Source organism: Triticum aestivum, chromosome 2D (genome assembly GCF_018294505.1).
Source record: "Triticum aestivum cultivar Chinese Spring chromosome 2D, IWGSC CS RefSeq v2.1, whole genome shotgun sequence".
NCBI lineage: Eukaryota > Viridiplantae > Streptophyta > Magnoliopsida > Poales > Poaceae > Triticum > Triticum aestivum.
Genome location: NC_057799.1, coordinates 201,907,368 through 201,933,310, shown reverse-complemented (window position 1 = coordinate 201,933,310; position 25,943 = coordinate 201,907,368). Strand labels below are relative to the sequence as shown.

The 25,943-nt window shown below is 43.3% G+C and overlaps 1 protein-coding gene across 1 annotated transcript; it reads left to right on the top strand.

Annotated features, from left to right (window-relative positions):
* The first annotated feature begins 298 nt into the window (after nt 1-298).
* LOC123049184 (xyloglucan galactosyltransferase KATAMARI1 homolog) lies at nt 299-1,998 on the top strand. Its single transcript, XM_044472161.1, has one exon. It carries the CDS (start codon nt 333-335, stop codon nt 1,893-1,895), a length of 1,563 nt encoding a protein of 520 aa, XP_044328096.1. The 5' UTR covers nt 299-332; the 3' UTR covers nt 1,896-1,998.
* Nucleotides 1,999-25,943: the final 23,945 nt, after the last annotated feature.

The window sequence follows — 25,943 nt, the reverse complement described above, 5'->3', positions numbered from 1 at the left end:
TATTTCAATATACAGAGGAGAGAAGAGAAGAGAGAGACAACGTGCCTGTGCACGACGTTTATCGAGAAAAACAAATGCATGTGCACGACTGCACGTTCCCTCGGCTCCTTCACTTCCACGCGCCTGATTTATCGATCGATTGACTTCTATTATTATTAGCAAAAGGGGTTTGTCTATTGACTTGGTTCATGTCAACTCTCTAGTCTGAGCTGTGAGGTGTGAGCTGGGCCAGCCATCTGCACATAAATGAATTTCCCTTTCGAGATTCCCCGCGACCTCACCTCAGTCGGCGACACGTACGAGAGCAAGCGAGCGCGCGCGGGTGCGTGACCATGGAGAGGACAACGGCTGCGCACGGCGTCGGCGGCCGCTGGCTGCCTTGCCTCGTCTTGCTCGCCGTCCTGTCGGCCACGCCGTGGCTACTCATCATCCACTGCCACCGGGCGGCGTCCGTCAGCACGCCGCACCCGTCGCTCGTCACCGCCGCCCCCGCGTCCGGCCGCGAGGGCGGCTCCCAGCCGCGCTTTCCCTCCGTCCAGGAGCAGCAGGTCAAGAACCTCCTGATCGCCTCCGCTGCCGGGGACGAGGTGCGCCGGAGCAGTAACGTTGGCGTCACCGGGGAGGACGCGTGCCGGGGGCGGTACCTGTACGTCCACGACCTGCCCCCACGGTTCAACGCCGACATCCTCGCCGACTGCCGCCACTGGTACCCGTGGATGGACATGTGCCCGTACCTCGTTAACGGCGGCCTCGGCGCGCCCCTGGACAACGCGGACGGCGTGTTCGCCGACGAGGGCTGGTACGCCACCGACCACTTCGGCCTCGACGTCATCTTCCACGCTCGCGTCCGGCAGTACGAGTGCCTCACCAACGACTCCTCCCTCGCCGCCGCCGTTTTCGTGCCGTACTACGCTGGGTTTGACGTCGTGCGGCACCTGTGGAGCAACAACGCCACAGCCAAGGACGCCCTGCCGGTCGAGCTCGTCAACTGGCTGACGCGGCGGCCCGAGTGGCGCGCCATGGGCGGACGCGACCACTTCGTCATGTCCGGGAGGACGGCGTGGGACCATCAGCGGCAGACGGACAGCGACTCGGAGTGGGGCAACAAGCTGTTCCGTTTGCCGCCGGTGTGGAACATGACGGTGCTGTTGGTCGAGAAGCTGCCGTGGACGGACTTCGACTTCGCCGTGCCGTACCCGACCTACTTCCACCCGGCGAAAGACGCGGACGTCCTCCAGTGGCAGCAGCGGATGCAAGGCATGAAGCGGGAGTTCCTCTTCTCCTTCGCCGGCGGCGAGCGGCCCGGAGACCCGAATTCCATCCGGCACCACCTCATCCGGGAGTGCGGCGCCTCCAGCTTCTGCAACCTGGTGCAGTGCCACAAGAGCGAGAAGAACTGCCTCGTGCCCAGCACCTTCATGCGCGTCTTCCAGGGGGCGCGCTTCTGCCTGCAGCCGCCTGGCGACACGTACACGCGGCGGTCGGCGTTCGACGCCATCCTTGCCGGCTGCGTGCCGGTGTTCTTCCACCAAGACTCCGCGTACAGGCAGTACAGGTGGCACCTCCCTGACGATCGCGACACCTACTCCGTGTTCATTTCCGAGGAGGACGTGCGCAGCGGCAACGCCAGCAGCGTGGAGGAGACGCTCCGGCAGATCCCTCCGGAGGTGGCGGAGCGGATGACGGAGACTGTGATCGGGCTGATACCGAGGCTGGTGTACGCGGACCCGAGGTCGAAGCTGCAGACGCTCAGGGACGCCGTGGATTTCACGGTGGAGGCCGTCATCGACAGGGTCAGCAAGCTCAGGAAGGAGATGGACCATGGTGCGTCGGCGCGAGAGCATCTGACCCAAACAGCCACGAAGGTTTCTAGCAAAATCAAGACAGATTACTAATTAGGGAGGATAATCGATGCAACAGAAGCATGCATGCACGTTGACTTGTTGAGATTGTTTGTAAATTTATTTTTCTACAGTACCCCAACTGTATACTCCCTCCGTCCCATAATATAAGACGGTTTTGCAAGCTACGTGAACTTGCAAAAACACATAGCTTGCAAAAACGTCTTATATTATGAGACGGAGGGAGTATATTTTTATAGAAGGCAGCAAAGTTAATTATAAGATATTTACGTCGGATGCAAACATTCAAGCAAAAAATTGCATCACACGGCCAAAAGTCTAGGCTACTCTCTCACAAATCTATGTAGGCCTTCAGCTCCAACACGGGCATCTTTCCGGTCATTGATCTCGCTAATCTGGTTCTTAGGCTGGTCATAATGGGCAAGAACATAAGCTAGTAACTTACACACTTCCCTAGACTATATTACTACCTCCATTGTGGGTAGGAACATCTATGTAGTGTCATGCAACGATGTATTTATTAGGTTATAGACTCATTGTTTCTTGGAGTGTGTGATGTTCTGGTAACTTAGCTAGTTACCACAAGCACCTCTCTTTTCATTAAATATGTGCCACATAAGCAAAGTTGTATTGGAGTGTGTGATGTTACTCCTAAGTTCCGTTTAAGCTGCACCGCTGTTCTGATTTAGTGAGCCCTATTAAAGACGTGCGGATTCCTTTGCTTCCAGAGCGACCAAGCCGTAGTGATGAATGAGTTGAAATCATGCTTTTCCGCCCTACCCTCTCTATCAGTTTACAGGGCGTGCGCGTATCCCTAGGTCGTCAATTTGACCAACCTAATACAAGTCATATATTACAAAAAATATACCAATATAAACTTCAGATATTCTATTTTCAAACGGTATAATTTTTATGTCATATAGTTTATATTAGGGTGATAAAATTGACAACTTAGGTATACGCGCAGGACTTATAAACTGAAACGGAGGGAGTATTAAAGTTTCTCCGCTCATGCGGCCACCAAGCGATGAAAGTATCATGTGTCGTGGGGCAATGCACATTCAGACTCAGCTCATCTAGACAGTAATTCGAGACCTCACGAGCGAAAACACACTGCACAAGAATATGCTCGACGTTATCCTCCTCTTGCAGAGAAGTGTAGAAAGGGGAAGGCTGATCCTGTAAACCGTGTCTAGCGCAACGGTCGAAGGTCCAAAGTCGATGTTGTGCTGCCAGCCACGCAACGATTTTACACTTCAAAGGGGCCCAACTCCTTCATGTGGGCGTTGCGAAGGGGGCTCTAATCAAACCCTGACATGGTTGAATATACGTCGATCGTGCAGTGTACTCGCCAGAAGGGTCACCTGGCCAAGCAAAACTCTCATGTTCCTGAATATCCCGCGGGACTGAGGCAATGGCTTAGCATATGTGTCGTGAAGGAAAGATCTTCCGCAATGTCGTGCATTCATATGTTATTTCCCATCGCTTGCAACACAGTTCTCCTGTTACGTGTGCGCGTGTCAATATTGTCGTAGATTGTTGGAGCAATGTCCGAGATTGCAAATATGTGAATCCACAGATCACGCTAAAACAAAACGCGGTTCCCGTCTCCCACCTTGATTTTGACCAGGCTATCAAATATCGTGTGTGCCTCCTTATCATCGGACATGGGTATTCCTTGCCATGGTCTCTCAGTGTCAGTTCACCGTAACCATTCCCATCGCACCTTGAGTGCCATTGCTTGAAGTCGCATATTCTTAACACTAAGGCCACCAGAGCAAGTTGGTCTGCAAATTGTATTCCAAGCCATAAGGCACTACCCACCGTTCGCCTTTTCTTTCCTGCCCAAAAGAAGGAATGCATCCAAGTTTCAAGCTCCTCAAAGGCCCAAGCCGAAGCATCAGAGACCATTAGGTAGTGGATAGGACGTGATGCAGTGACCAATTTTACCAGAACAAGTCTTCCCGGGCGCTGAATAAGCCCACGTTGCCAAGCCGAGGCAAACTTCTTTGCTTGGTCAAGCATTGGTTTCCACTCTGCTTTCGTGAGCTGACGGATGGCCAACTGCAACCCTAGATATTTGCAAGGGAATTCACCCATTATGCATTGCAGAATGTCAGCTGCCCTCACTTGATCCTCTTGCTCCCCTTGGATAAGTATTGCAATGGACTTGGCATAATTAACGCACAACCTGGATGCCTTACCGAACACATGCAACACTTCCCTGACAAAACCCAGATCCTTATTCGACGGTCGCACAAACAAAGTGGCATCATTAGCATAGATTGACAGCCGTTGCATTGAATTGATACCCGTAAAGGAGCTGACCACCCCCATGTCCGCGGCCTTGAATAGAACCAGAGCTACAACATCCATCATGATGATGAAAAGCAAGGGGTGAGATAGGGTCTCCTTGTCTACCACAAGCATGCGCGAAGCTCCTTCCTGGAATTACATTCACCAGCACCTTAGTGATTGCCGATCCGAGGAGGGTAGACACCCAGGCTAACCATTTTGGGCCAAATCCGTTGGTGCGGAGGACTTCAAACAAAAATGGCCAGGCCCATGAGTCAAAAGCTCTGGATATATCCAACTTTAAGAACACTGTTCTCTCCTTTCTAGCATGATTTTTCCTGGAAACTTGGCGCACAAAGAGGTAATTATCGTGAAGATTCCATCCTTGGATGAATGCAGACTGATTTGCCGCCACAGTCTCCTTCATTCTCTTCCTAACTCGATTTGCAAGTATTTTCGCAAACAACTTGGAAGCACTATTTGACATACTAATAGGGCGAAAGTCGCCTACTTCTTCTGCATCTGTCTTTTTGGGATGAGCGCTATATGAGCTTTCTATAGTTTCGCAAATCCTCTCCTATCCCCGACAAACAATTTAAGCATCACTTCCATCACATCGTGCTTGATAGTTGGCGAAGCTCTCTGATAAAAAGCCCTGATGAACCCAACCGCGGAAGTAGTGAGGTTAGGCGGGAGCTCCTTGATAGTGTTGCATACCTCCTCCTCGGAGAAAATTTCCCGCAGCTCCTGCAGATCAAAAGACTCCATCCCAAGGAAGTCCAGATTCAAAGAGCTCTCCCTAGGCCTCCCCCCATTGGCATCCTGATCCATGATGATTTATGTCCCTGATTTGACGCGAGGAATAAAAAAATTGATCGCCTCCATTTGCCATCGCTTGTAACAACTTTGTGTTAGCATCCCCTTCCCTAATCCACCTGATCGGAGATCGTTGGTGCTCAATGGTGTGCTCTAGAGATGCAAGACCCAACAGAGAAAGTTTGACCACGCGTCTCAGTCAGACTTCATATGTGGTCAACAGTCTAAACTCCCGTGCCTTGTCAAAGCGTAGAATAACATATTAGTCACCACCATCAAGATTTTGATGTTTGGAGCTTTTCTCTGTCCCTAAGCTTGCAACGATGCCGCGGTGTTCCTCAGCAAGACATCCAAAGGCTCGAGGTTGCGGTTGTTTGTACTGAAAGTCTAGAAATCATTGTGTTCTTGTGGTTAAAATAAAAAAAATTGGTCCCTGGTTTTCGTAGTTTCAGATTTCATGTTCACGTTAACACTGTTATCTATGAACTTTAGTGATACTCTTTTCCAATGTAGGAAGATAAGATTCATCATTTATGCGGACAATGTAGAGTATATTAGCAATTTTTCATGTGAATTAATCCTGAAATAAATCATGAGCATGACATTGACAATATTAAACACATACTAAAATTTAACCACATAAGCATGCACTAGGCACATGATACGTCCATTTTCCATCATGTTTTCCTATTATTATTTATAATGTTTTAGATCAATTCACTTTATGATGCAATTCCTATGTCTTTTCTCTCTTAATATGCAATATACACATGAAGAAGGAAATTGTCGGCAGCTGGAATTCGGGACCTAAAAGAGCTGCAACAGAGATAGCTATTCTCCGGAGCTCCAAATGACCTGAAATTTTACGGTGATTTTTTTGGAATATATAAAAATATTGGAAGGCAGAAGTACCACAGAAGAGTCACCATGGGCCCATAAGATAGGGGGCGTGCTCCCTACCCCTTAGGTGAACCATGGTGCCTTGTGGGGCCCACAGATGCCCTCTGGTGCCCATCTTCTGCTATATGAGGCCATTTGCCCACATAATCATCGAAGTAAGGATAGATAAGTGACAAATAACCAATCAAGAGTGAAAAAGTGTTACTTCTTCTTGAAGATGAGATAGACCCCCCCTAGATGTATGCAGGGGTAGAAATTTGAGAATCAATTTCTTGCAAGTCTTAGGAGTATGTGTGATACGTCTCCAACGTATCTATAATTTTTTATTGTTTCATGCTATTATATTATCAATCTTGGATGCTTTATATGCAATTTTATATCATTTTTAGGAACTAACCTATACAGTCAATGCGCAGTGCCAGTACATATTTTCTGCATGTTTTTTTGGTTTTCAGGAAATCAAGACCAAATGAAGTCCAAACACGATAAAACTTTACAGTGATTTTTCTGGACCAAAAGGGACCCTAGAAGCTTCGGGAGGAGGCTTGAAGAGATACGAGAGCGCCACAAGCTCACATGGCGTGCCCCTTGAGCATGTGGGACCCACACAGCTCCGTTTGACCTAATCCCAACTCTATTAATTCCCATTATTCCTGAAACCAACAGAGAGCCACCCAAAACAATTTTTCTGCTGCTGCAAACTTCTGTTCTTCTGTAATTCCATCTAGAGGCCTTTTCCGGTACTCTGCCGGAGGGGGAATCAATCACGGAGGGCTTCTACATCAACCTTGCTGCCTCCCGATGATGTGTGAGTAGTTTACCACAGACCTACGGGTCCATAGCTAGTAGCTAGATGGCTACATCTCTCTCTTTGATGATCAATACAAAGTTCTCCATGACCTTCCTTGAGACCGATTCTATGTAATCGATCTCCTTTTGCGGTGTGTTTGCTGGGATATGATGAACTGTGGGTTTATGATTAGAATATTCATTGAAAGTAATTGAGTCTTTTCTCACTTTATTATGCATGATTGTTATAGCTTTGTATTTCTCTTCAATCTATCCATTTGGTTTGGCCAACTAGATTGATTTATTTTAAGTCGGAGAGGTGCTTTGTGATGTGTTCAATCTTGCGGTGACCTCACCCAGTGATAGTAGGGGTTGCGAGGCATGTATTGTATTGTTGCCATTAAGGGTAAAACGACATGGTTTAATCATATTGCTTGAGTTTATTCTGTCTACATTATGTCATCTTGCTTAAAAGCGTTAGTCTGCTTGTCCTGAACTTAATACCATAGATGCATGCTAGATAGAGGTCGATTGGTGGAGTAATAGTAGTAGATGCAGAATGGTTTTTATCAAGTTGTTATGGATGTAATGCCCATATGAATGATCATCCCCATGAATATTGATACGTCTCCGTCATATCTACTTTTCCTAACACTTTTACTCTTGTTTTGGACTCTAATTTGCATGATTTGAATGAAACTAACCCGGACTCGCGCTGTTTTCAGCAAAACTACCATGGTGTTGTTTTTGTGCAGAAATAGAAGTTCTCGGAATGGAACGAAACTTTTTGGAGATTTTTTACGGAATAAAAGAAAAATACTGGAGCCAAGAACCACAGGAGGGGGTCCCTGGGTGAGCACAACCCACCAGGGCGCCCCCCTTCTGGCACGCCCAGGTGGGTTGTGCCCACTTGGTGGCCTCACTAACCCTATCTCCGACGCTATAAAATCCTATTTTTGGAGAAAAAATGGGCGAGAAAGAGTTATCGCATTTCACGAGACGGAGCTGCCCCCACCTCCTCTTCTTCATCGGGAGGCCAGATCTGGAGTCCGTTTGGGGCTCGGGAGAGGGAATCTTCGATCTTCGTCATCACCAACCCTTCTCCATCGCCAATTCCATGATGCACCCCACCGGGAGTGAGTAATCCCTTCGTAGGCTCGCTGGTCGGTGAGGGAGTTGGATGAGATTCATCATGTAATCGAGTTAGTTTTGTTAGGGCTTGATCCCTAGTATCCATTATGTTCTGAGATTGATGTTGCTATGACTTTGCCATGCTTAATGCTTGTCACTTTGGGGCCGGGTGCCATGATTTCAGATCTGAACCATTTATGTTATCACCATTATATCTATGTTCTGGATCTGATCTTGCAAGTTATAGTTACCTATTACGTGTTATGATCCGTAAACCCCAGAGTGACAGTATTCGGGATACTTTCCGATGATGACCGTAGTTTGAGGAGTTCATGTATGCACTATGTGCTAATGCTTTGTTTCGGTTCTCTATTAAAAGGAGGCCTTAATATCCCTTAGTTTCCTTATGGACCCCGCTGCCACGGGAGGGTAGGACAAAAGATCTCATGCAAGTTCTTTCCATAAGCACGTATGACTATTTACGGAATACATGCCTACATTATATTTATGAAATGGAGCTAGTGTCATATCGCCCTAGATTATGACTATTATATGATGAGTATCATCCAACGAGTTCATCGATCCAATGCCAATGAATTTTCCATATATTGTTTCTGCTAAGTTACTATTGCTATTACTACTATCACTGGTACCATTACTATTACTGTTACTACTACTATCAAAGATATCATATTACTGTGCTACTAATCATATTGCTGCAGATAATTAATCTCCATTTGTGGTTGAATTGAAAACTCAGCTGCTAATACTTGCAAGTATTCTTTGGCTCCCCTTGTGTCTAATCTATAAATTTGGGTTGAATACTCTACCCTCGAAAACTTTTGCGATCCCCTATACTTATGGGTTATCAAGACCTTTTTCTGGCGCCAATGCTGGGGAGCATAGCTATATTTGTTGAGTCACTGGGGATTATTATCAATTTATCACCATGAAGAATCTGAAGGATACAAAAACCAAGATCGTTCCCTCTAGGACAAGGGGAGGTAAGGAACTGCCATCACACTCTGCACTTGATTCACCTTCTGTTTTGAGTAGACTTGCAACACCACCACATGCTATTAATCCTGATATGTCGCAAGTTATTGATGATGCTACTTCTATAAATACTACTCATGATGATGCTACTACCTTGCTTGATGATGGTGTGCCACTAGGTGATTTTATTGATGAACAAATTGCTAGAGCTAAAAATATTGAGAATGCTGAAATTGATGAAATTTTTGAAACTGATGAAATGCCTGAAACTGAAAATCTTGAAACACCTATTAGACCTGCTCTCCTAGATATGAATTGCCTAAGGTCTTGAAGGTTATGTTATGGATGAGGAGACAGCTAGAGATTTTCTTGCTTGCAATGATAGAGATGATCTTAAGAAATGATTATGCAAACTGAAAGAGAAAATTTTGAATGCTAGAATGAAATGTGATCCTAAGTTTGCTACTTCACCTATCTTTGTTGATGATAAGGATTATGAATTCTCTGTCGACCTAGAGTTGATTACTTTGGTTGAATCTGATCCTTTCCATGGTTATGAAACTAAAAAATATTGTGGCACACCTTACTAAATTGAATGATATAGCCACCCTTTTTGCTCGAGAAGATTCGCTATTACTATATTCTCAAATTATTTCTGTTCTCATTAAAGGGTGATGCTAAGATATGGTACAATGCTCTTGCTCCTAGTTGTGTGCGTAGTCCCCAGGATATGATTTATTACTTCTCTGAAAACTATTTTCCTGCTCATAAGAAACAAGCTGCCTTACAGGAAATATTTAACTTTGTGCAAATGGAAGAAGAGAGTCTCCCACAAGCTTGGGGGAGGCTTCTCCAACTGCTTAATGCTTGCCTGATCATCCTCTTAAGAAAAATGAAATACTTGATATCTTCTATAATGGACTAACCGATACTTCTAGGGTCTTCCTAGATAGTTGTGCTGGTTGTGTTTTCAGGGAACGAACTGTTGAACAAGATGAGGAATTATTGAATAATATATTAAAAAATATGATGATTGGACTCTTCCTGAACCACCACATAAACCCACTCCAAAGAAGAGGGGTATCTTGTATCTCAGTCTGAAAGATATGCAAGAGGCAAAGAAATCTATGAAGGAAAAAGGTATTAAAGCAGAGGATGTTAAAAATTTACCTCCTATTGAAGAGATACATGGACTTGACACACCACCACCCAAGGTGGTAGAGGTAAATTCTTTAATGAAATTTAATGAAAAGGACAATCCTTATAATATGCATCCTAGCTAGTCAATGCATTTATGAGTTTGATAATTACATTAGAAAGCAAGATCAGTTCAATGAAAATGTTATGAAACAATTGAAATATAATTCTGATATGATTGCTCGATTGAGTGACTTGTTATTTAGAATCTCCAATGATGTTAGAGGTGTAGGAAAACACGCCTCTATGGTTCATACTCAGCTAGAACAAGTTGCTAAATCGCAAAGAGAATTGCTTGATGAAATGAACAATAATATCAATGATCATGCTGTTAGAGTAATGACTAGAGGAGGTAGAATGACTCAGGAACCACTTTATCCTAATGGACATCCTAAAAGAATTGAACAAGACTCTCAAAGAATTAACACTGATGCACCTAGTCCTTCTAAAGAGAAGAAGAAAAAGAAAAATGATAGGACTTTGCATGCCTCTAGTGAACCTGAAATAGAAAAACCTCCTGATAATGATAATGATGTTTCTATCTCTGATGCTGAAACTCAATCTGGCTATGAACATTCACCTAGTGATAATGAAAAAGATAATGATGATGTTCATGAAGATACTCAACCAGACAATGATAAACAACCAGATAATGATGTTGTGATAGAACCAGCTGTTGATCATGATAACCCACAACCTAAAAATAAAAGATATGATAAAAGAGACTTCATTGATAGAAAACATGGAAAATAAAGAGAACCATGGGTTCAAAAACCATGCCCTTTCCACCTAAATCAACTAAGAAGAAAGATGATGAAGACTTTGAATGCTTTGCTGAAATGCTTAGGCCAGTCTTTTTGCGCACTTGTTTGAGTGATATATTAAAGATGGCCCCTTATGCAAAATATATGAAAGACATCATCTCTAATAAAAGAAAAATACCGGAAGTTGAAATCTCCACTATGCTTGCTAATTATTCTTTTGAGGATGGAGTACCTAAAAAACTTGGAGATCCGGGAATACCAACTATACCTTGCTGTATAAAAAGAAATTATGTCAAAACTGCTTTGTGTGATTTAGGGGCTCATGTTAGTGTTATGTATTTCTCTTTATATAAAAGACTTGATTTGAATAAACTCACACCTACTGAAATATCTTTGCAAATGGCTGACAAATCAATTGCCATACCTATCGGTATTTGTGAGGATGTGCCCGTTGTTGTTGCAAATGTTACTATCTTAACTGACTTTGTTATACTTGAGATGCCCGAGACGACAACATGTCGATTGTCCTTGGTAGAACCTTCTTGAATACTGCATGGGCTGTTATAGATTGCAATAAAAGCAAGGTCACTTTTTATATCAATGGTAATGAGCATACGGTGCACTTTCCGAAGAAACAATTCCAAGTGAATGGTATTAATGTTATTAAAAAATCTCCGACACTCACTATTGGAAGTTTTCAACTACCTCTACCTACTGCCAAAAAGAAATAGCAAATGCTTATTGTTGGGTAGATGCATATCCCCGTTGAGGTAACTTAGTGTTTTGCGAAAGTTCTTCAGTTTCATGCTAATTGAAAGTGGTTGTTAATAAGGCTTGATCAACCTTATTAATGGATCATTTTTAGAGGTATGAAGTGGATGAATTTAGTAAGCACAACCTTCTGCTCCCAACTTCTATATGTTTTTCTTAGTTAAATAAAATAAAATGCCATGTTCTATCTGTTTTCTGAATTTCCCGTGCAATAAAAAATGACCCAAAAATAAAAGTTCTCAGAATGCCCTGAAAATTTAATACGATTTTTTTCTGAATATTTTTGCATTTTTGATGCAAATAACATCAGAGGGGGTGCACCAGGTGGGCACAACCCACCTGGGCATGCCAGCAGCCAGGCGCGCCCTGGTGGGTTGTGGTCCCCATGTGCCCCCCTCATTTATCTCTTTAGCCCATGTCATCACCTACCTCCAGAAAAAAATAACCATGTCTCTCTCTCTCTCTCTCTCGTGTTCTTGCTCTCAAACCCGCGGATTTCGATCTCTTTGCTCGAAGCTCCGTTTCCGAAACTGTTTTGGGGGATTGCTACTTGGTATGTGACTCCTCCATTTATCCAATTAGTTTTTGCTTTAGTGGATTATATTTTGAATAATTAGCTACTCTTGGTGCTGCTGTAGATGAGCTTGCATGTTGAATTCTTAGAGACCTAAGTAGTTTGAATGCTCAATGTGGCCTCTTTATACATCTCTATGAGTAGTTGCTATCAATCTTGTGAAGTTTTGTTGACAACAATTTTGTGGACTAAAATTTTCAGAATTTTGTTCATAGGAATAAGATGAGTTTCTTTAGGAAGTTTGCTTCCAAGAAGAGCTCCAAGGGAGTCATTGTACAGTGATCTCCGCACCCGGAGAATGGTGGAGGTGCGTCCCTACGAATGGCCGCACGACCCCGTTATGGATGAAGCCGGGATCCATCAATAGTTCACACAAATTTCTGCTAATGCTGGTCTCACCGACTTTAGCGCAACTAAGAGAGTATACAAGATCATGCCAGAGGACATCGTTGCCTACAGGAACAACCAGGCAGCGGCTGAGGAGGAGCCTCAGGAGTGGGACCCTCAGGTACCCGCTCCACAGCACTTCAACGTGGGACCCGAGGGTTACTACGAGTGGTGATTACTAAGCTAGGTTAAAAGCCTAAGCTTAGAGGAGTACGTATTTCCACCGACATTACATTCATGTTCACACATTTCTTTCCAGTTGTCGGTGTTCACACTTTTTCATTGTATTATCCATGCTTGATTTATTTTCTCGCTTTCTTCTTGTGTGTTTGAAAAACTTTGAGAAAATCACAAAAAATGTTGTTTGCTTATTTTCGTTTTTTCTTGCTAGTTTAGTTAGTTGTAGTATTTAAAAGAAAACCCAAGAAGATTTCCTTGTTCTTCTTTTGCTTGTTGGGAGCTCTCCCGTGTAAATAGTTTTCTTTTTTTGTTTTTCTCTTTAATTTGCTTTGTTCAAGAAAAACTAAAAACTCCAAAAATATTTCAGTGTGTTTTTCTGAATTTGTTTTCCTTTTATTGAGTCATACCGAGGAGAAGACCACGATGAAAATGTTGAGTGGCTCTCATATGCATTATTGTTGATCTAACAAAGAGCTCAAATAGCCCTGTCTTATCCTTTTGAATGAAATGTTTGCAGATTCCAGCTTAGTCCACGGCACTCTTGCACTATTATTATTTTCATATCATTCGGTCGTGCAAGTGAAAGGCAATAATGACGATATTTGATGAACTGGTTGTGGCAGAGAGAAACGGGTATGAACTCAACTTGTTCTGTTTTTGTAAATATGTTTAACCTAGAATTCATGATTCAGCCTATTATGATCAAACATGTTTGCAATGACAATTAGAGATTATAATTTCTCATGCCATGCTTAAGTAGCAAGGAGTGGATAATGATTTATCTTGGATGTCAACATGCATTAAAATGATTGTGATGTGGTATGATGATATGGTATCCTCCTCCGAATGTTCGAGTGGCTTGACTTGGCACATGTTCATGCATGTAGTTGAATCAAAACCAACATAGCCTCTATGATATTTATGTTCAGGGTGTTCATATCCTACTCATGCTAGTATCCAATGTTACTTATGCATAATGCATGTTCATGGCCGTTTTAGCTCTCTAGCTGGCCGCTCCTCAACCTATTTGCTAGCCTTCGCCTGTACTAAGCGGGAAAACTGCTTGTGCATCAAAATCCCTAAACCCAAGTTATTCCAGATGAGTCCACCATATATCTACCTATATGCGGTATTACCCTGCCGTTCTAAGTAAATTTGCATGTGCCACCTCTAAAAACTTCAAATAAACATCTGTTTTTGTGTGCCTGGATTGTTCATGGAGTGACAGGAGGTAGTCAATATCTTCCATGCTAGCCGGGTTATTCTCATGATGAGTGTTTATTCACTCGTCCTCGCACGAGAGGGCGGTAATAGGGATTCCCAGTCCTGAATTAAAAAATTGCAAATAATTAAAAAAAACTCCCCTAGGACTGATGTTGGTATGGACGGTACCCGTGGATTCGGCTAGCCGTGGAGTCTGTATGTTGGTGGAGGGGGAGTAACCTTTACTTTTATTGCTTGGGAACCGCCACTAATGTGTTTAGCATGGAAGATATCAATAAACAATGGTCACGAAGTAAACAAGAAGGGTGCATTTCTCAAAATTTCATTTATATCTATTTTAAAAATATGAGCTCTGGCACCGCTGCATATCAATGCTTCCCTCTGCGAAGGGACTATCTATTTAATTTTATGTTGTGTCATCACCTTCTCAAATAAGCGCCAGATCTGAGAGCACTATTGTCATCCTGATGCGTTGTGTATAGCTAATGTTGGACACATCATGACTGGATCTTTTCTACCATGAATTACAATGTTTAGTCGCTGCTTGAACTTCGGAGGTGCTCTGCATTTATGTTTTGCGGTCTCAGAAAGGGCTAGCGAGATACCATAGTTGTCATATTATATGATGATTATTTTGGCAAAGTGTTGTCATTTGAGATATCTTATTATTGCTCGCTAGTTGCTTATGCTATTGATATGAGTTAATATAATTTCTAAGAGTTATTGTTGACATGGTTAGTTGTAATCTTTGTTGAAAACCTCGGTGCTACTTAAGCTTATTTATGTAAACAAAATCAAAAGAGTTCGTAAAAGTTTTTCTTTCTCAATTGCAGTTTATCAACTGAATTGCTTGAGGACAAGCAAAGGTTTAAGCTTGGGGGAGATGATACGTCTCCATCGTATCTACTTTTCCTAACGCTTTTACTCTTGTTTTGGACTCTAATTTGCATGATTTGAATGAAACTAACCCAGACTGACGCTGTTTTCAGCAGACCACCATGGTGTTGTTTTTGTGTAGAAATAAAATTTCTCAGAATGGAACGAAACTTTTTAGAGAATTTTTATGGAATAAAAGAAAAATACTGGAGCCAAGAACCACCGGAAGGGGACCCCTGGGTGAGCACAACCCACCAAGGCGCCCCCCTCCTGGCACGCCCAAGTGGGTTATTCCCACCTGGTGGCCCCGCTGATCCTATCTTCGACGCTATAAAATCCTATTTTCAGAGAAAAAATGGGGGAGAAAGAATTATCGTGTTTTACGAGATGGAGCCGCCACCACCTCCTGTTCTTCATCGGGAGGCCAGATCTGGAGTCTGTTTGGGGCTCCGGAGAGGGGAATCTTCGATCTTCATCATCACCAACCCTTCTCCATCGCCAATTACATTATGCTCCCCACCGGGAGTGAGTAATCCCTTCGTAGGCTCGTTGGTCGGTGAGGGAGCTGGATGAGATTTATCATGTAATCAAGTTAGTTTTGTTAGTGTTTGATCCCTAGTATCCATTATGTTCTGAGATTGATGTTGCTATGACTTTGCCATGCTTAATGCTTGTCACTTTGGGCCTGGGTGCCTTTAATTCAGATCTGAACCTTTTTTATCACCATTATATCTATGTCCTAGATCTGACCTTGCAAGTTATAGTCACCTATTACGTGTTATGATCTGTAAACCCCGGAGTAACAGTATTCGGGATACTTTCCGGTGATGACCGTAGTTTGAGGAGTTTATGTATTCACTATGTGCTAATGCTTTGTTTCGGTTCTGTATTAAAAGGAGGCCTTAATATCCCTTAGTTTCCTTATGGACCCCGCTGCCACGGGAGGGTAGGACAAAAGATCTCATACAAGTTCTTTCCATAAGTACGTATGACTATTTACAGAATACATGCCTACATTATATTTATGAACTGGAGCTAGTGTCGTATCGCCCTAGGTTATGACTGTTATATGATGAATATCATCCAACGAGTTCACTGATCCAATGCCTTCGAATTTTCCATATATTTGTTTCTGCTAAGTTACTATTGCTATTACTGCTATCACTGTTACCATTACTATTACTGTTACTACTACTATCAAAACTATCATATTACTGTGCTACTAATCATATTGCTGCACATAATTAATCTCCAGGTGTGGTTGAATTGACAACTCAGCTGCTAATACTTGCAAGTATTCTTTGGTTCCCCTTGTGTTGAATCTATAAATTTGGGTTGAATACTCTACCCTCGAAAACTGTTGTGATCCCATATACTTGTGGGTTATCAAATATCATCATAACTATGTGATTTTATATCAATTGCCCAACAGTAATTTGTCTACCCACCGTTTGCTATATTTCGAAACAGAAGCCTCTAGTGAAAACTATGCCCCCTGGGTCTAATTTTATCATATTACTAAAACCGAAAATACCTTGTTGTAATTTATTTAATTCTATTTTGTTTTGCAATTTATCTATCTACCATCGCCAAATTTAATCCTTGCAAGTAACGTGTTCAAGGGGACTGACAACCCTCTTGCCCGTGTTGGGTGCAGGTATTGGATCTTCTGTGTGCGGTGTTGTTCACTAAGCTTTGTGTGATTCTCCTATTGGTTCGATAATCTAGAAACTCACCGAGGGAAATACTTATCAGCTACTATATTGCTTCACTCTTCCTCTTCGGGGAAAATCCCAATGTAGCTCACAAGTAGCAGAAAGAATTTCTGGCGCCGTTGCCGCGGAGATATCATAAAAAACCTACAAGTACCTATACTCATATTATCATTTACTTGCCCTACTTTTATTTTCCTCTTTTTTCATCTCCCTCCACTTCTCTAAAAAAATATAAAGACACAAAAATATTGTATTTTGTTACTTAGTTTGCTTTGCTGGCCTGAAGTTGCTTTCATGTCTAAATTTGAGAAAGTTGTTGTTGAAAGTTCTAGCACTACAAAAAAATACACTTCCGTGATGATACGTGTTTGTCACAATAGGTCGCGTTTTTTGTCATGCATGTACATCCATGACGATTTTATGACAGAATCAAGATAGTCATACCTGTGCTGTCGTAGAAGTGTTCCATGACATTACCAAAATTATCATCACGGAAGTGTGCACTTCCATGACGATAAATCGCGCGTCACAGAAGTGCTTTCGTCAAGGGTGACCGACACGTGGCATCCACCGTAACGGAACGCCGTTAAGCTATCGGGTCGGGTTTTGGATCCGATAACCCGTTAACAGCCCCGACCAATGGGGATTTTCCACATGTAAAATCATCATTGGCTGGAGGAAACACGTGTTGGCTCATCGTTGGGACAGATGTCATCCACTCATTGGACAGAAGGCGCCTATGATATGTCGACACGTGGCACGGCCAAACAGAGGCCCATTCCTGTGAAAAGGCCGGCCCGTTTGACTTGGTCAAAAGGTGGCGGGCCGGCCCATGGAAAGCCTGTTAACGGCCTGTTCGCATATAGCCCATTTACAGCCCGCTAACCCAAGGCCCATTACGCCCTATTCGAATTAGGCAAGTAGCGTCATCTGGGCCATCCAATATGATTCCAGCCCGTTTTCACTTCTGGCCCATGTATAGCCCATGACGTCTTTCGGCCCATATGAGGCCCTATGTAACTCTTGGCCTATTAACGGCCCGTGGTGAAACTGGCCCGTAATTAACAGTGTATCACTTTACACCCATTAACGGCCCGTGGTGAAACTGGCCCGTAATGAACAGTGTATCACTTTATACCCATTAACGACCCATTATTCCATTGGGCCGTTTCCAGCCCATGTTATCTTTCGGCATTCTCAGAGCCCATTTATTCTTGGGCTCATTTCCAGCATTCGTTTACTTATGGCCTGTTACTGTCATTTTCTGCTTGTGGGCCAAATTCAGCTCGTGGTTACAGTCGGCCCGTTTATGGTCCGTTATACGTTGGGACGTTTTCATAGCGTCATCAAATATGGCCTATTAACGATGGCCCATTATGATCGGCCCATGAACGGACGATTCCAACTCTAGCCCGTTTACGGCCATAATGCGGCCTGTTATTGGCCATGTTTGGCCAATCGATCATACGGCCCGTATAAGGCCCATTGATGATACGACCCGTAGAAGGCCCATTGTTTCTACGACCTGTAGAAGGCCCATTGTGTCTACGGCCCGTAGAAGGCCTACTGTTTCTACGGCCCGTAGAAGGCCCACTGTTTCTACGGCCCGTAGGAGGCCCAGTGTCACTACAATAAATATTAGCCCATGGTTATTGTGGCCTAGTTTTAAAAAATAGGTTATTGCAGCCACTAGCAAACCGCGGAAAAAGAACTGCACTGACTACAAGCAAACAAATAAACAAGACAACAAGGAAATAAATAAGCAAGCAACTTATGCTAGGCTATCACGGCTATTACACATATTACATCCACTGGGCATCAAAGTTCACCACCAGTGCAAATATAGGGAACAAAGCAACATATAAACGCCATAGGAAAACAAGTCCAGACTGAAACCACTTCAGAAGAGTTCAAGAAACAATATCCTGGGTACCCATAATGCTGGCAAGATGCTTAGCAAGCTTATTAACTTTCTCTTGTTTGGCGCTTAAATCCTCCAGCGCTTGCTGTTGCACAAGAAAGTACGCATCTGAATTCTGCAGGGACTTCCTCAGTCCTTCGGCTTCTTGCTGCAGCACAGCTGACTGATGCCTTTCAGCTTGTAGCTGGGACTGAAGAAGCCGAAGTGATTCAGGCAGCCAGTTCGAAGAGCTTGTGCCAGCGGTACTGGCTAGTAACTCGAACACTACATCAACGCAGGACTGTGGGGTTTTCTCACTGTCTACAAGATCGTTTTTATCACCTTTCTTGGAGACCAACAGGGTTGTCTCACTATCTTGAACCTTATCTGCATTACTTTCTCCACCATTGCATAGTGGGGTGCTCTTCTCCAATATTCTATTTGCATACTACAAGAGAAACAAGCAGACACATCACAGGTTTAGCTTGTAGTATACGAAACTCATTTTGGTAAACCGGTTCAGTAGTAAGGTGGACAGGATAACAACATGAAACAAACATATATCTATGTAATATGGTCACTGTATTGTCCATATCATTCTAGTTTATGTTCCCTAATCAAGATAGAGACACAGTTCAACTCATATATTTTTAAGACACAGCAGCATAGATAGAATATAAGTGTGAGAAACTACACAACATTGGCAGCACTTGTAATGTGCATCACATGAGAACATAACTGTTTATACAACTTAAACTGAAATCAACATAGAGCAAGAAGTTAGAACAGCAATCCAGTTAAAGAAATAGGTTTAAAACATACCTGTAGCGCCATTGGAGTTTCAATTGGATCCTTCAAATTCGAAAGTAGTTGGTATGAGTAAATACAGTGATGCAACAGCAAAGGCGTATGGACCATAGCTACGGAATCTGACCTGAGAACAGTTGCTCTTCTGCTTTAAACGTGGAGTTTGGGTTAGCTGTGGTGGTCTTCGTGCTTTGGGCACTGCAGTAGCTTTACAAACTGCTCGTGTGGGGGTACTCTGTGGTGGACATGGTGCTTTGTCAACTATAAGTGGGTTACTATCCGCTGGGGTTGCGGTTAGATAGGTTGTAGCTGGTTCTCTGCCCAACGGTGTAAGTGTGTAATCTCGAAGAGTCTCGATTATGTGTGGCAGGGCTAGTTTGTGGGCCAGTACAACCATGGTTCTATCTGCATCGACGGGTAGCACTGTCTTTTGTGAAGAACGGGTTTTTGCTCCCTTAGATACTGCCATCACCCCCTCCAATTCAAATGGCTGATAAACAAGAAAAGAAATTGAACGTACAGACATTGTATGATAGACAGATGTGGTAATTCACATATATGTTGTCTAACCAAACAGGACAGCATGACACAATTTCACATATATGATGCCTAACTAAACAGGATAGCATGACACAGTTTCAGATATATGATGGACAACTTAACATGATATAATGGCATAATTCAACATATGATGAGTACCTAAATAGGATGACATGACAAAACTATATGATGTGTTTCTAAAATAGGTTGGGATGAAATAATTCACATACAGGATGGCATGATATAATTGACATAATTGATTCATATACTAAGCAGCTGGCACTCGCATGTATGATCTCTAAACTAAGCAGATAGAATTCAATATTGTGCATATGATGTCTAAACTAAGCAATGCAAGACACCATACGCATCATATGAGAAATATAAACATTGCAACTTAGAGCATACACCTCAGGTGGGATATAGGACTGGTCATCTGTCTCTGAATCCTCCTCTGAGGAGCTCCCTGCAACCATCGAGATATATGCTTCAACAGGTACCATTGCCTGCTCTGAAGACCTTGTTTTCACTCCAGATTTTTCCATAACCGGCTCAAATGGCTGATACACATGAAGAGTAGTTCAATATACACAGATTGTCGACAAATGGAATACGTAATGAAAAAAAAGATGGCATGAGATAATTCACATATATGATGCCTGGCTCCATGGCGGTGCATAATTCACATATATGATAACTGGCTGAAAAACATGGCATTGCATAATTCACATATCTGATATAGAAAGCAAACAGGAGGCATTCACACAAAGCATGTCTAATCAAAGCAGATGGCATGGCAATGCAAGACACCATATGCATGATATGAGCAATATAACCCAGCCAAGTTAGAGCATGCACCTTGGGGGGGGGAATACGACTGGTCATCTCTCTCTGAATCCTCCTCTAAGGAGCTATCTGTAACCAGCAAGAAATCTGCATCGACAGGTAGCACTGACTGCTCAGAAGACCTTGTTTTCACTCCAGATTTTCCCATGACCGACTCAAATGGCTGATGCACAGGAAGAGTAGATGAATGTATAAACATTGTTGACAAATGGAATACATTATGGAAAAAAATATGGCACAATACAATTCACATATACGATGACTGGCTAAACAGGATGGCATTGCATGATTCACGTATATGATGCCTGGCTAAAGAAGATGGCATTGCATAATTCCCATATACTCCCTCCGTTCCTAAATATTTGTCTTTTTAGAGATTTCAAATGGACTACCACATACAGATGTATATAGACATATTTTAGAGTGTAGATTCACTCATTTTGTTCCGTATGTAGTCACTTGTTGAAATCTCTAAAAAAGATAAATATTTAGGAATGGTGGGAGTATGATATAGAAACCAAACAGGTGGCATTCACACAAAGCAAATCTAAACTAAGCTGATGACATATAAGATGTATACTGTAAGCAATGCAAGGCACCATATGCATGATATGACCAACATCAGCATGCCAGGTTAGAGCAAACACCTCAGGTGGTAAACAGGCATGGTCGGCTCCTTCTTAATCTCCATCTGAACAGTTATCTTCCTCTGGAATACAATCTGGAAATGCAGGGGGGGCACTTCGCCCACCATGGAGCGGCGTCTGCATGACATTATATTCGCACGCAACGGTCTTCTTTTTTCTCTCTACATGTTCAGTACGATTGTGTACAGTATCTGACATGCATAATAAAAAATAGTTAGATTTTGTAAGGCCTAAGGGGTGCATGCAAAAATCAAGACTGATGGTAGCAAACGAGTGGATGGATCCAAAACTAATGATAGCAGGTAGATTATAGCTTCAGTTTAAAAAGATAGACAATGGATCATCTATTGTTTGTTGCCCACCCAACATGAACCACATAGAAGACCCTAGATGAACCAGATAGTAGACAGATACTATTCGTTGCTGGCTCGATATGAGACCCATGGGCAATTCAAAACTCAAGATTGAACGATAAAGTAGCAGGTAATAATAACCGATGTATAACGTAAGAAAACACGAAAGACTGCGACCTCTCTTCCGGAACTGTGTAGTCCTCAGGTTCATCTGCTCAGTCGATGATGGTAATTCAGTTGGTGTGGCTGCCGGCAACGGGGAAGATGATCTGAGGCGGCGAAAGGAAGTCTGCAGGGGGGATCTCTGCTGCAATGAACGCTTCTGTCGATGGTGCACCTCAGGTGGGGTGGATGACGGCACGGCAGGAGCAGGACATAACACACAGAGTTTTCTTTGACGCCTATCTGAAAATGAAGTAAATCTGTAAGGGCTCCTTAGAATTGGAGGATTCTATAAACGCAGGGACAGGAAAAACACAGGAATAGGATAGGAATGCACGTGCAAAATAGAGCATTTGGAAACATAGGATTTCAGTCAACCTGGGTGTTTGTCTCACATGAATTGGAAGAACAGAGGAATGGAGAAACGAAGTGATGTGACGAGTGTACAACCTCTTTGGCATAGCCTTGTGGACCTCAGCATCATTGGGTTGGACGTGGAGGATGGTGATGATGCTGGTGTGACTGTCGGAGGTGGGGAAGAAAATCCGAGGCCTCTGGAAATGGCGCTGAGGGTACTGCTCCGCTGTGATGGACGGTTCCGTCATTGGAGCAGCTCCGCTAAGGTGTACGGCGACGAGGCTGAAGCATGACAAGATAGACAACGTTAATCTGAAGAGGGACCCTAATATCATCTGCAATAGATGATATAAAATACATCACCAAAAAGTGCTAGATGTAAAACGCATCAGCCGCGCCACGGCCGCTCCGACAGATGTTGTAAGTACTGTTCACTCTGAACTTAACTGAAGAAAATGAACTTCACAGTCGAAACTGAATTTTACTGTCGAAACTGATTGAACTAGTAATAGAGCATTGCAATAGATGTTTAGGGCGTTCGAGCACTAGTAGCAGAGAAGCAGTGATCTAAATCCGCAGACGCTTGAGCAGGGAACGCACTAGCAAAGAGCAAGTCATGCAGTAGCACCGCGAGCGAGTGCTAAAGCAGCAACTCCTGTAGCTGCCGGAGGTCGTGCAGCAGCAGCAGCGCAAGCGAGAGCAAGAGCAGAGCAGCAACACGAATGAAAGCAGGAGCAGTGCAGCAGCGTGACCGACAGCAAGAACAGAGCCGCAGCGCGCGAGAGAGAGCCGGAGCAGCTGCAGCTAGTGCCGTTGTGGAAGTCGCCACCGAGGAAGCAACGGCATGGGGGAGAGACGCCATGGATGATGTGGCCGGCGACGGCGCCGTCGATGGAGACACGCCATGTCTGCTCGGTATCGAGCACCGGCAGCCCCGTGAGATCGAATAAAAGATAAAATGCAGCGGTGAGTGCAGAACCTCCTTGGTGGCGCCGAGTTGGCCTCGGCTTCATCGGAGGAATTGGTGAGGATGCTGCGGTTCCGGTGGGGCAGGTCAAGACGATGCTATGGGGATTGAGGTGGCGCGATAGACGGGGCGAATGTCGGGGCAGCTCCTTGGAGGTGGAGGACGGGGCGGCTGATCCGGCGGGATGACGAGATCGACAACGGATCCTCATCCGGTGCGGTGGATGAGGACGACGAGCTGTTGCGGTGGACGACGTAGTCGGGGAAGAGTCTCCGGCTGGGCGGCGGTCGGGAGGCCGACGGAGGAGCGTGGGGTTTCGCGGGTTTTGGCGGCCTCGGTGTACGAATGGGGGGGGGCGAAGGGGGAGGGGGGAGCCAAGCTTAGGGACGCGCTTGTCCGAAATGTAGGGTAAGTTACCAGAGTACCCCCACCGGTTTTGACACCGCGACATGGAGCTTCATTTCTGGCTGAGGGGTAGAAGGGGGATTTCGTGTGTCTGGGCTGCGGGAGCGATTTCGGATGAATAGGGAGTTTTCGTGCGCGTCCAAATTTTGGGATAACAAGGCGCGGCGCGGGTTGAAGAAGCGGGAGTTTCAAAGCAGGTGAGACAAAAGATACTCGAGCTTGAAAATTTCAGGATAACAAGCTGCGGATTCCTTGTTCGGCAGAACAAACTTAACGTGTAAAAAAACAATTCATACAAGACACAAGAGAGTCATGTCCCCTTTTACTATATTGCTATAGATGCCATTGAAAAAACTACAAGAAAAATGTAAAAAAAATCGGGAGAACAAGATTGTCCTGCACAGTACCAAATCGATTCGCACTTCCCTCAACAACAACAAAAAACAAATCAATTCCCACCAAAGAAAGAGTAATGTCCCTTTTTATATGATCAGAGATGCCATGATCTCGAATTTCAATTTTTGAATCCACGTTATGTTGAATTTGAATATATCGTTAGGTGACCTTGCGGTTTATAATTGATGTAGTCGTACATTTTGATCTTCCATCATATATGAACATTTTACTCCACCATGTGAACATATATATTGTCGTCTACCATATGGACTAAATTTGAATCAATTTTCCTTATTTGAATACGATTGTTGTCAAGTTATACAATAATTTAAATATTATCTTGATAACAAAAAACATACATATAGCAGTAATCATATTTCACTATGAACTACATGTACCATACGCTCTCCAATTCAAATATTTGTATCCATTTTATATTGAATTCAAATCATAGTACATTATTGGTCTAGGTAGCGAGATGTTTGGGATAATCTGAACCCTGTTTTCATATGTATAATTTTTGGCTGAATTGGGACAAGTTTTGGTATAAGCCTCTTGCAAAACCGGAGATTCTCTCAACAAGCCTCGTGGTTCCGAGAGGGAACGTGTCACCTTTGTGTGCGAAACGATATACGCTGCCACCCCCCTGATTTTATTTACAGAGGCAACATAGAATTATATGAGTGCCCTATTAAATTTTGGAATTATTTCGGGTTCATTTGGCCTTTTTATACATTAATTGAGTTTCTAGACTTTTAATGTGCATAATCTAAATATGAATTGCATGCACATGCTCCGGTGCACCAAAGTGGGTTGAAAAATCACATGTGTGTCCTTGGTTGAATTTCTAGGTCCCAAGGAAGAAATGAGAATGAAATTCAAACATCTGGGCATCATGACTCAGCCGAGAACATCGAGAAACTTTGATTTTTAAATTCATGTAAATCCAAAACTCGCCTGGAAATCATGAAACTTGGCATGGTGTCATGTCATGGCACTAACATGTTGTGGTAAAAAATTGGGCCGATTTGGAAGCTCGTGGTTCTAAGAGGGAACGTGCCACCTTTGAGTGTGAAACGATATACGCTGCCCCCCTTGAGTTTCTTAACAAAGGCAACATAGAACTACATTAGTGCCTTGTTAAATTTTGGAATTATTCCGGGTTCGTTTGTCGTTTTTTGTACATTAATTGAGTTTCTGGTCATTTGATGTGCATAAGTCAAATTTGAACTACAAGCACATGCTCTCGTGCACCAAAGTTGGTTGAAAAATCACATTTGTGTCCTCGGGTGAATTTCTAGGTCCCATGCAAGAAATGAGAATAAAATTAAAACATCTGGGCATCGTGGCTCGGCTGAGAACATTGAGAAACTTGGTTTTAAAATTCTTGTAAATCCAAAACACGTCTGAAAATCATGAAACTTGGCATGGATGTCATGTCATGGTACTACCATGTTGTGGTAAAAAATTGGCCGAATAGGAACAGATTTTGGTATAAGCTTCTTGCAAACCGAAGCTTCTCTCAAGAAGGCTTGTGGTTCTGAGAGGGAACGTGCCACCTTTGGGTGCGAAACGATATACGTTGTCCCCCTTGAGTTTATTTACAAAGGCAACATAGAACTACATGAGTGCCCTGTTAAATTTTGGAATTATTCCGGCTTCGTTTGGCCTTATTTACACATTAATTGAGTTTTTGGTCATTTAATGTGCATAATACAAATTTGAACTACAAGCACATGCTCCCGTGCACCAAAGTTGGTTGAAAAATCACATTTGTGTCCTCGGGTGAATTTCTACTCCCTCCTTCCATCTATATAGGTCCTAATGCGTTTTTCGAGGCTAACTTTGACCAAACGTTAGAGCAATAATATATGACATGCAACTTACACAAAGCATACCTTCAAATTTGTATGTCAAAGGAGCTTCCAATAATATAATTTTCATAGTATACATCTCATGTGCTATTAATCTTGTCAATAGTCAAAGGCTGTCTTGAAAAACACATTAGGCCCTATATAGATGGAAGGAGGGAGTAGGTCCCATGCAAAAAATGAGAATAAAATTCAAACATCTAGGCATCGTGGCT

What these genes read in the sequence shown, in the direction of transcription:
- LOC123049184 (XM_044472161.1), top strand. Translation starts at nt 333, where the DNA reads ATGGAGAGGACAACGGCTGCGCACGGCGTCGGCGGCCGCTGGCTGCCT.